Source organism: Netta rufina (assembly GCF_964035555.1).
Source record: "Netta rufina genome assembly, chromosome: 6".
Lineage (NCBI taxonomy): Eukaryota > Metazoa > Chordata > Aves > Anseriformes > Anatidae > Netta > Netta rufina.
The window spans coordinates 16,350,010-16,362,051 of NC_140129.1; the positions used below are offsets into that span (position 1 = coordinate 16,350,010).

A 12,042-nucleotide genomic window follows, 5' to 3' on the forward strand; every position below is an offset into this window, starting at 1 on the left:
TGGACATGCATCAAATGATATATAGCTTTGTCCTCAAGTCTGCGCCAATTCACAGTGACCTCGTGAAAACTGGCATCCCTTTGCCTTTCATAGGAAAGTTTGATTTACAGTTTTTTTATGTCTTTTTGAGGATTTTGTGAAGTTTATAGCAAAGTGGTGAAGTTTATGGTGTAGTTACGAAACCTTTTCAGAGATGCTAAAGTTTAAACAAATACTTTTTTTGTCATATCTATTATAATTTTTTAATAATTATTGTGCATCAATATTGAAAATTACTCCTAAGTGAGCAAACGTAAGTTTTGTAAATAGTATTTTCAGAAGTAAACTATATAGCTGTATTTTTCAGTATATTTAAATCCAAAGTCATTGTAGTCTGACACTTGATGATGATTTTTTTTACTTTTTCCTAAGCATTTTTCTTCTTTTTAGTGAAAAATGCAAAGCTAGAGGATTTACTGTGATTGTGGATGGTAGAAAATCTCAGTGGAACGTGGTGAAGACGGTTGTGTTAATGCTGCAGGTAAGTCAATTTTTATACATTCATAGTTGACAGATTAGGTCTGTAGATGTAAACCTAGTAACAGTTTTACTGTAGAGGTAATAATTTCTTAATAGAGAAAGACAATTTATGGCCTTTTACAATCACAGAATATGTGCTTTGTACAGGAAGAAACAATCTGAAAAGGGAATGATTTCTTCCCTCAAGTGAGTGTCAAGTTCATTACCAGCTCAAAACATGAGTTTGTAGATCTTTTTCTAAAACAGAGTTTTAGTTTAAAGAATACAGAAGTATGCTCCTGTCAACAGCTATGAGTGGTAGCAATGTCTGCAGGGGACAGTTGGCACTGATAGTGCATCTAAGTAGGCTTTGATGCAATATGCTGTACTAATTGGCTTCCATTGGAATTGACTGTAGTAGTTGATTTTGTTATATGTAATAGTTCCAGTCAAATTATATCCTGGATGCTATTCAAAATAGAGAGGGGAAAAAGTGCAAATTCCTAGATAGAGAAGTTCATAATACATTATCTTATCTCTTCAGAATGGTGGGGTAATGTAAAAGTCTTATTTCTGCTAAACAGTGTAGGTTATTTTCTGGTCTCAGTGGTCAAAGAGAATGTAAGATACAGCACACTGAAACGGAGTAGAGAACTTGGACTTTCATACTGCAATTTTAGTTAAGCCAGTCATTCATGTTTTTCTGTATTAGTACGGCATGGTCTAGTGGTTGGACTTCAGGACTGGGAGTAAAGAGGTTAGATTTGCTTTTCAGTTCTGACACTTTTGCTATGCAGTTTAATGCAATCTAATATTAAGTATGATAGAGCCAACATGGGACACAGATGCAGAAAATTTTGTTTAATTTCTATCTGCAAATGTGAGTTTTTGAACAGATGGTGACACTCGAATGGAATTCAGTTCTGTGAAACAAGAAAGCTAAATCTTGAATGTTTTACTGGTTTCTTCCCCCTCTCACCCCAATTTGTTTTACAGAATGTTGTTCCAGCTGAAGTATCGCTTGTTTGTGTAGTAAAGCCAGATGAGTTTTGGGATAAGAAGGTTACACACTTCTGTTTTTGGAAAGAGAAAGATAGACTTGGCTTTGAGGTATGTAGAGTTTTGTCTTCTTCAGTCAGAAATACTATTTTTGGAATACTAGATAAATGGATGCAAATGAATGTCATCTTAAAATAGTTTTATTGTAGATGCTCAGTGTTTTTTTTCCTAATAAACCACTGTTTTCATGTTTTCTACTTGAAAAGAATATTAAATATAGTAATTTCAAATTAGAAATCTTCTCCTCAGCAAGAGGATAAAACTGTATGATACACTTGGCTGATGTTTTGACAGAGAAATTGCTACAGTGTTTAGTGTGAATTTTGTTCATGACTTCTGTACGAGATTGTATAGTGTCACCAAATCAGCAGTTACCATTTTGCAGAACATCTTATTGCTGCTGAATGCCTCTCTCACCTTTGATTTTTTTCTGACATTAACAACAAAGGTTACAGGGTCTTTCAGCTTTCCAAAAACAAGCTGATAGTATTACCTCATGAGGCAGAGTGTGTACAAGAGATTAAAGCCTAATGTTATCAGTTCCATTTTTTATCTTTTTGGGAAGTTAATGGAAACTTCACTTTTCCCTATTTTTAGGAAATTACCCGTATCATTTATCTTTCCAACTGTTTTTGTAGCTAATTTGTTTGAACTATGACAGGTTTGCTGGGTTTGCCAAATACTAAAATGCCTGCTTGTTTTGTACAAGGCACTATGAAAGCATCTTTTTTTTTTTTTTTTTTTTTTTTATGACAGAGTTTGAAAAGAAAAGATTTTTTGCAGCCTTATCTTACACTGGTAAATTCTCTCAGATTGTAAGATTATAATGTTCTTGAATACTCCTGTTGAAAAGTTATTCAGGGAAAATGAGACTTGGAAATTGGCAGCTAAAGGTTATGTAACTAATAAGTAATATAGTCCTGTATTAGGAAAGAGACTATCATCCAGATAAAACACTGTTAAGTTGTATGATTTTTGTTCTCTTAAGTCTTTTATTATCAGACTTTACATAGAATAAGTGGCTTCGTTTCTTTTTTTAGAAACAATTCCTGCATGTCAAAGTGGTGTGAAGGAGTGGAACAGATGGCATGGGTTCCTATTTTCAGTCAAGTGGCCAATCCCTTTATTTTTTCATTATTTTTTTTTTCATTGCATTACTTCATTTTCATTCTTGTAATGTGCTTTAGAGCCTTATAAGTACCTACATCTTATAAGTCCTACATCTTTGTCTTCAGGATGTTTACCTTACAGAATAAGGTCGTATTTTCAAGTAGTTCGTTAAAGACACTTTGAAAAGTAGCCCAAATACAATAGAGCAATGCAAAGAACCTTGGAAGACCTGTCTATGTTTCAGACAGCTAGGTGTTTGTTAACAAAGGTAATAAGGTAATAAAGGTAATTAAGTCCCTGAAGTTAAGGGCTGGAAGTGGTTCCAACTGTGATAATATTGTGACTTAAGGTACAGTTGCATTCTCCTGGGTTTCACAGATTCTGTTTACCTGCACCTAAATCCCTTGAGGGGACTGGCAAGGGGGTGTAGTCAAGGTTTCTGTCTTGAAGTTCAGCAATTAGCAGCTCAGTCAGCATAGTCACAAACAAGATTACCAGAGCAAAAAGAGATGAGTAGGTGATATCCACCTATTATATGCTAGTCAATTGTTTGTGGCACGTCCAAGATGAGCATTAAAAAAGCAACTGAAGCAACCATCTGTACTAAGAAGTTTATTATTTTAATGCTAGGGCACCAGAATTCATAGTTTTCATGGATTTTACAAAAACAGATATAGCAGTTATACATTTTTTAAATAATCAAAATGGCATTTATTTAAATGCATCTTTCTTCCTCTGCACATATCTTTTTCTTTTTTTTATTTTATTTTTTATTTAAACTGGAGCTGATGGGTCCTATGCTTTAAAAACCCATGCCAAATCAGAGAATTGTCTCTGTGGAGCTAGGGTACATAAGCCTGTGTTTAGTTCACTTTCTGAATTCAGTTCTAAAGAAAGGTATGTTGAAAAATACCAGGTTTTGTGTATCTATTAGTCTCTTCTCTAGGATGCAAAAAAGGTGATGTGTTATTGCTATGAGCCCAGAAGGGCAATGAGTAGGCAAAACTGTTTGTGCTGGAAAGTGAAGGACAGGGTTATTGGGAGTGGAGCTGACATTCTGGTGGGTATCTAGGTTCTGCTTTCTGCTATTGGGTTTCTAGTATTCCAGATTTTCTGTATGATACTGGCCAGATAAATATTTAACTTGTATTTCTCTACCTTAATGCTTAATCAAATAGTGTTTCAAACAATGTTTATCATGAAACAGTAGGATTTTTGTTCTTAAGAGGAGAAGTCTTTTTCTTTACAATTGTGGCAATGAATCACTGTCAGACCTGGTAGTTGGGTAGTTATGTTTAGTCTGTTTAAAGTGCCATAGTTATTCCTGAAAAACCACCAGGAGAGTAGTTGAATCCTTATTTCATTTTTCTGCAGGAGCTGAATTTGCTGAGGAATGAGCACAGCTAACTTGGGGGTGAGGGGGCAAAGATGAATCAGATTATTTGGAAAACAAGTAGGATTCATATTTGCTTTTCAAACAACAACAAAAAAGAAAAAAGAAGAACAAGAAACACATTACTGCTTTTTACACAAAGGCTGCCTTCAGCATATTGTGAAAAATGAAAATAGGAGTTCTTTGGTTTAGATTTTTCCATGGGTTGAAGTGCAAAGTTATGCTCACAATCTCTGCCTTGTTCATTGAAGATTCCTCTGTGTTTTCCAAAGCTGTTTGGATATGTAAGCTGTTGGCATAATAGATCATCAAGAATCCATCCACTAAGAAAATGATTCTAATGGTGAATCACAGAATCTTAGAATATCCTGGGTTGGAATAGATTCACAAGGATCATCAAGTCCAACTCATAAGTGCATAGGACGTTACCAATGTTTGGTGATAATCAAACAGGCTGTGACAGGGGATGAGCTTTCTGGTCTTCCGAGTGTTTCCTGGCAGAATTTTTGGAACACGGACAAAAACCCCTCTACTTAGGCCTATTTGAATGGAGTATGTCCAAAATTACCAACCTGTGGCCAGATAACTGATCAGCTTTTTGCATGCATTGATAATGTTCTTTTAAAATGAAATCATACATTTTAAGAATGATAGATTATTTTGATGTGCATTTATTAAAATTTGTAGTCGAGGCAATGGTGTTCTGTTCATCTTGAGTAAGTACCTTCATATACTTTTGGAGAAGCTACATTTGTAGTCAGCTACCTTGTAATATAATAAATTGGAACAGAGAAACGTTACCATACATATTTAAAATTCTGTGCATAAGTGTTCTGGCTGTTGCATTTCTATCGCTTTCACATAACACCAAATAGCTATGTCTATTCTCTGGGAAATTCAGTGTGTTTTTAGATTTACACTTTTATGTAAATGTCTTTTAGTAATAAGAATACTTTTTTTAAGGGATGACACCAACTATTCTTTTAAACTAAATCTAATTTTTAAGAACTCTAGCTTTTAAGAACTGAGATTAAAAGGGGTTAATCCCCTTACAGTGCTTCTATATCTGTTCCTCAGTATAATTTTTTTGCCCTGATGATAGGTATAGAATATTATTATTCAATTTGTTTAGATAATTTTCTTAATTTATCCCAGAACTGGAAAGTATTATTCATTGATATGAAGCTATGAAGATCAATACAGATACTTACTCCATTCAGAACATCATATCCTTGGATCACATTAGTTTAAATATTGTATTCTCGAGGAATATGTTTATGTTTTTTGAAATGTCACCATTTCATTTTAGATTCAGTAGCATAGCTGTTGTGATGTCATATGCTTGAGTTGCAAGTAACTTGTAACTGAAATTTTACACCAGCTTGTCTTCCAGTAGTTTTTGGTTTTGACTCTGTAAATGGCATTTGTATTAAGGAGCTTTTTTATTCCCTAAAGGAAGCTTACATGGATGTTTTTATCATTTGGGGGGATCCTTTTGCACATCCTATTGAATATTCAGAAGTTTCCTTTGCTGATTTTGACATCTGCCTCCATCTGGTTGCAGAAAATTGATGAAAACAGTTGGGGAAAAAAAAATGGAAATGACATAGAGGGAGAGGTCAGCTTTGTACAAACAGTATTCAGAGCTCTTGCATTATTAGAGATTAGTGTTAATGGCACCGTTGCATCAATCAAAATCGTGCTACTAGAAAAAAGTTACTGTAGTGTCCAGAGGAATAAAATATAGCACTTGTACTTTTCCCCAAACAATTGTCTGTATTATTTCTGAAAAGGCTTTAACAATGTTTTGGCAGGCCAATATTGTCGATTAGAGTAGAACAATGATGAGAGGTGTTACCACTCTTACAGATTATAAAAAGAAGTGAGTACAGATGGTGATCAGTACCAAACAGGACACACTTGAAACCTGTTACCAGTCACCTTACTAGCTGTCACTTTGTCAGAAAGGGTGGGCCGAGTGGGAAAGGAAACAAAGACTTAAGGATTCAATACGTAGTACTTTTCCCAGTCTTTGAAAGATCCTGTCTTACCACCTGTACAGACGTATTCATTTTTCCCTTAGGAGATTTAAGCTGTTCACATTATAGTCTGCTGTCCAAAGGTTTTTGCTTGGGATTGAAAAAAAAATTTCTAAAGCCAATATAATAAGATCACTTTGGAAAAGGAAAATCAGTCAAGTTGCAAGCAAACAGTGGGATACTTCTATTTTTATAACTGTAAATTGTCTTTGTTTATACCTGTGTCTTAACCAGTATTCAGAGCTGGCAATAGAGATAATAGCAATGGGAAGCCATCACAGAGAATGGCAGTCTTCACAGAGGAAAGAAATTAATGAAGATGTTCTTTGTGTTCTTTATGTTAAATTGTGAAATACAGATGCAAAGAGGATAGAACGCTAATTCATAAAGAAAAATAGTCAGAATGTGGTGATCTGCTATTAATTTTCACAGAAGGCCAAAGACTGTGATCAGATTTTGAAAAAGTTTTAGGGATCTGACATCAACAGTTTGTATGCTCTAAGTGCTGGCCTTACAGTAGAATTATCTAGAATAGCAAGTAAAGATAGTCTAAGACAATATTCTATTAGTGTGTCTTTGAGAAGGGTCTTATCTGTTTTACAACATCACACCTTCCAGTTTTCAACCTTTTTTTTTTCTTTCCTCTTAGCCCATGTTCAAGTAGAGATCTGTGCTAGCTAACTAAAAGAGCAATTCAGAGAAAGTTACTAATGTAAAGCAAATGGAGGGAGTTAACATTAACACTGTCACTAGTCTAATTCAGTACAAGAGCTAAATTCTGTTGAGGAACCTCCCTTCTGCTTCTACTTCATTAAAATTTCAAATGATTGCTTTCCTTTTTTTGAAGTTTTCAAACAGGCTTACTGCAGTTGTCTGAAATAAGCCAATAACTCCGTTAGCTCAAAGTTTTTGAACTGTAGGGAATAAATGTTTTTTTGGAGCAACAACATAAGTTACAACAAGACTTCTTATTGGAAGTTTTGTCATCTTCAAGATTTTGCTAATAAGATGCATGTGAAGTTTGTGTTCTTTGATCAAATCCTACTTGTGGGGGGTGGATGGGGAGAAAGATTTTTATCTCATGTTGCTAATATTTGTTACATGAAGGTTTTGCTTTGCTAGAAAAGATTTTTTTTAATGTCTCCATGGAACAAGTTTGTAAAGTGTATCCCCTGGTCTTACCCCTCCTTTGAAGTATTTCAGTAAAATACTCACACATAAGCAGTCTCAGTGCAGTCCATCCTTTTATTGAGGCAGTTTTCTTTTTTTAGAAGTGATATTTCAGTGGTATGAACCAGCCACTTTATTTACATTTGTTTCACTTCTGAGATGTCCTGAATGAGTAAATTAATTTTATTTTTTTATTAACTAAGAGGCATGGAAACAGAATGTAAAAATTACTTAAACTATATGTTCAGCACATTTGTACAGTAAATAGTGGTGCTTAACTTGTGTGGCATAAAGGACTGCGAGAGTGTACTGCAAATACTTTTACTGCAAGAGAATACTGCAAACACTTCTAAGTACTTTGCAGCGTGATATCCTGCTACTAAGTTCACTAAAAATAGATCATGTGAAGTATGGCTTAAGATGCATCAGTTACCACAAAAACAGGCAGGAACTATGTTTATTTCTCCTGCTATACATAAACAAGCTGGTACAGGTGATTCTGGTAAAGGATTATGCATGAGATGTAAGCTGCATATCAAAACTACATGCCTGGTTTAGGTCCCAGTTAATTGCAACCAGTCATAATTGATATAAGTGTTTAGCAGTAAGAGGGTCCCTTCTTGTGAATCACAGAGAAGTTCTGTTCAGTACCTCTGGACACTTAGCACAACTTGTCAAGTACTTAAATATAAACATTGCCTACACCTGTACCTAAAATTTCTTCTATTGTTGCAGGTTATTCTGGTATCTGCTAACAAACTGACTCGGTATATTGAACCATGCCAACTAACAGAAGATTTTGGAGGAACTCTCACCTATGATCACATGGATTGGTTGAATAAGAGGCTGGTTAGTTTTCTCTTTCTTTCAAATGTCTCATTCTTGATCTATGAATTTTTATTTGTGTAGGAACTGCTCAGCACATAGATTTTTCGTATGCATAGAATTGCAGTTCAAATGGATGAATGTATGTAATTACTAACACTGGATTTTACTCAAGGGTAATTAAGCTAAAGTAATCAATTTATTGAATTAGCTTGTTCCTTACTGAAGCTCTTTTACACCATCAGAGCCTGAATGTATGGTATCGTGGCTGCAAAGGGAAACTTTTTGCCTACTCATAGGAGAAGTCCCAAGCAAGGAGGAAATATTTGGACTCTGCAGGTGTTTTAAAGTTTTCTTATTCCTCAGTTACTATGGACTGAGAGCCTGTATATATGCTGCCCTACACTGAAATCTCTGTCAGTGCTGTGGATACAGGGATGCAGTAAACATCTAGGAGCAAATACGCCCCTAAATCATTAATATACACAAATTGTTACAGCGACTGTAGGTGCACATAGCACTGCAGAATGTTTCTAATCAGTTCTCCACTGTTACTTGTTTTCCAGTTACTTGAATCTTCAATACAACATTTAATCTTGAAAGAAACTGTTCTCCTGTGCAATGTGTTCTTCAAATGTGTATCCCCCTCTAGGGATCTATAGGTGGGATTCTGGACACAAATTCTCCACAATGCTTTCCAACTCCAACTGCCCAAAGCCTTCAAAAGTACCATGCAGCCAATCTCATAGCAGAACTTCCCCTGAAAAAATCTGAGGGCTATACCTTTTTCCCCATCTGGGTCTTAGTAAATTGAAATGCAGGTGTTCAGACCCAAGGGCAGAAGGACAATCTACTGTGCTGCTTTTTTCTGTTAGACTTTCACGAGGAGCAGTATGTGTGCATAGACTAGGGCAAGGCAGCTTGTTTCTGTTCTTCCTGAAACCAAGAGAGTCTGGACACATGTTGGGGCAGAGGGAGGGGAAGGGATATTGAATATCTTCGTCGTCTTTCATTTTTTTTTGTCTGGTATATACAAATGTGGCTTCTACTTACTTCTGACATTAACAGAGTTCATAAGCACAGTATTTCCACTGTAGCTGGGACTTCTGTTTTAGTTCTGTGGATTTTTGTTTTATAAACCACTATCTTATAAATAAGCTTTTAAGAGCTGTCCACCTCTTGTCCTTCATGTTTTTTCCTGAAATTTAACTGGTCTTAAATTTCGTTAAATTTAAATTCTTAAAATCGGTTAAAGAAACTTCAGCTCTAGACCATGAATTAATAAATTATGAACACGAGAAAGACCTGAAAGTTACTGCCTATGTCAGTTCTGGTACCAGATCGTGTCTGGTTCTGTTAAAGCTCTGTTCTAGAGGAGTCATTTGAGCAGTACCCAATGTCTGACTAAACAGATCCTGCTATCTATACGTACTCCTACACTTGAAGCAACTGATTAGGAGCATTTTTTAATTCATAACTACTACTTCTTTTATATCAGCTATTTATTACACTATAGCTCTTATTTGTAGCAGTGAAAAACTGTCATCTTCACAAAGGTGGTTATTTTAATCCGTTCAAGCGAACTCTCAGATGTTTTTATAACATTCATTCAGAATTATTCTTAAGATTTACTTAAAGATTGAGGCTTAAATGAAATGGTGGAATATATATATCCATAAGGGCTTCCAGGTTTTGCAAAAATTAGAGATTTGTCAGTGTTTCAGAATGTATCCCTTTTTCATTATATTCAGTGTTCTATTTCTTGTTTTCCTAAGGAATCTTAGCGCTCCTAAGTGTTCCATGAACAAATCTTTTTATTTTCAGCCATTTTTACTGTGCCATCTGAATGCTGGGCAATAATATAAAAGTTGAAGTATATTATCAGAACTAGCAGATAAATTTGTAGTGATGCCTTCAAATACTGTCACTTAAAATTGTTTTTCTAAATGTAAAACATGTTTTATTTAGGTATTTGAAAAATTCACAAAAGAATCAACATCCTTACTAGATGAGCTTGCTCTAATTAACAATGGAAGTGATAAAGGAACTCAAGAAAAAGAGAGGTGTGTGGTTAGCTTCTTGAAATTAATGTTTTTGATATAAAATTTCATTGGAATTCAAAATGATATTGAAAATGTAATAATGTCTTAAATGTCATACAAAATATGTAAGGAAGTTTTCAAAGTTTAAAATACAGACTACAGAATTTGTGATGTATGGATGCTCGCTTGGCTATTGACTGCATATAGCTGCACTTCTGATTTGATAAAAATGAGTACAAAAAGTGAGAATTTTATGACTGGCTGTTTTTGCTGATACTTAGAATCAAGATGGGGGAGAGGGATTTACTCCCAGTACTTTGCTTTCTAATAAGTAGTTGTGTAGCAGATGTAAACAGGCTCCAAAAGAAACTAAAGGACTATAAGATTTTTTTAACGTGTGTTACAGAACACATCTATACAATGTCAAAGGCAAGCTGATGTTTTCAGTTATTTCCTATGACTTTGATAAATGATAGCTCTTTCTATAGATTTACAAAGAGCTTGTTTAGTTAAGGAATTAGTCTGGGATGCAGGATATTTGTATTTCGTTTTATACTTTGTTGGAAGTCTCTTATGACAGACAGTGCACAAGCCGGTGGGGCTATGATCTTGTTCAGTTATCCTTGCTGGCAGGCCACATTTAAGTACAAAGCTGCTGCCTCTGTTACGCAGTTCTGTAAACTATGAATGCAGCTGTTTGTCACTTGATCTGTTCTTTACCTATTTTGTAGTATATAATGTATTAGTTCTTTAGGGTATGAAGGAAGGAGAGGTGTGGAGGAAAGTAACATACAGTCTCTTAATGCTTTGTGGTAGCTCCAGTGTTGGTTGAAGCCTTGTAGTGCTACTGTATTAGAAATGAATGATTAATAATGTGTTTATTACTTTATTCAAGATCAGTAGATTTGAACTTCCTTCCGTCAGTTGATCCTGAGACGGTACTGCAGACAGGTAAGTTGAAAAATGATCATGTTGGTTAATAAAGTTCATTATTCATTTTCATGCCCCACATGAAAACACAGAGGGCGTGATAACTATCTTAACAAACATCTCAATGTAATAAACTTATCAATTAATGTAATCTTTAGATTAAAAAAGAAATCTTAGGAAATACATGGAAGAACTCCAAATGATTTGTCTGTTTAAAATAGGTTTTAGTAGTGCTGATACCATCTTCATGGTGTTACCATAAATTAATAGGTTTAATTTGAGAATACATTGCTTCTAGATGAATCTAATATGTTGACCTTATGTAATGAATTAATCTCAGTAGCTACCAAATGGCTACAACACACATAGCATATTACACAACTCAGATAATTTGCATCAGCCTTGTTCTGAGTTGGCGATCTGTAAAAGTGAAACATAGTCTTCTGACTCTTCACTGCTTGGAATCTCCCCTGAACCTTAAACAATTACTTTTCTTTGAACAAATTTTTTTTCAGGTGGATTTCTTATTCACCATAAAGCACAGTGGCACTGTCGATTTGGAGTAGAAATTTGCTTAAAGATTTCTGCCTTTCTAGAGTGTTAAGTAATGAACCATGTTAAGATGGTGATCAGAGTCTGAGGAGTGCTCAGAATCCTTCTAGCCTCCTACAGTGCAATGTGTGAGTCATGTAATATATGCTACTGGGAACTGCTGGCTCTGCATGCACTCTGTGCTAAGTTTTAGCTTATTTAGATGTAGTAGAATATTGTTTGAGTTAAAAGGTGACATTGTAGTTCCTTTCTGGAGTCTTTAAAACTTTTAAAATACAAAGTGTCTGTAGACAATGTCAGTATATTTTAGTCTGATTATATATTCTCCTCTAATGGTAAGATGTTTGGACAAAGCATTTCAATTTGTTGAATAGGTGGCTCCTAAGGAAGTTTGGAAACACTGTCTATTTTCTTAATTATTGCA

At 34.9% G+C, this 12,042-nt stretch overlaps 1 protein-coding gene across 1 annotated transcript in view; it reads left to right on the forward strand.

Annotated features, from left to right (window-relative positions):
• Nucleotides 1-12,042, forward strand: part of SESTD1 (SEC14 and spectrin domain containing 1) — a 54,807-nt gene that overhangs the window by 21,579 nt on the left and 21,186 nt on the right. The window contains exons 4-8 of the mRNA XM_084289258.1: nucleotides 430-520; nucleotides 1,495-1,608; nucleotides 8,005-8,118; nucleotides 10,063-10,157; nucleotides 11,032-11,087. Of these exons, the coding sequence (XP_084145384.1) occupies nucleotides 430-520; nucleotides 1,495-1,608; nucleotides 8,005-8,118; nucleotides 10,063-10,157; nucleotides 11,032-11,087 (470 nt within the window). The remainder of the gene's footprint in view (nucleotides 1-429; nucleotides 521-1,494; nucleotides 1,609-8,004; nucleotides 8,119-10,062; nucleotides 10,158-11,031; nucleotides 11,088-12,042) is intronic.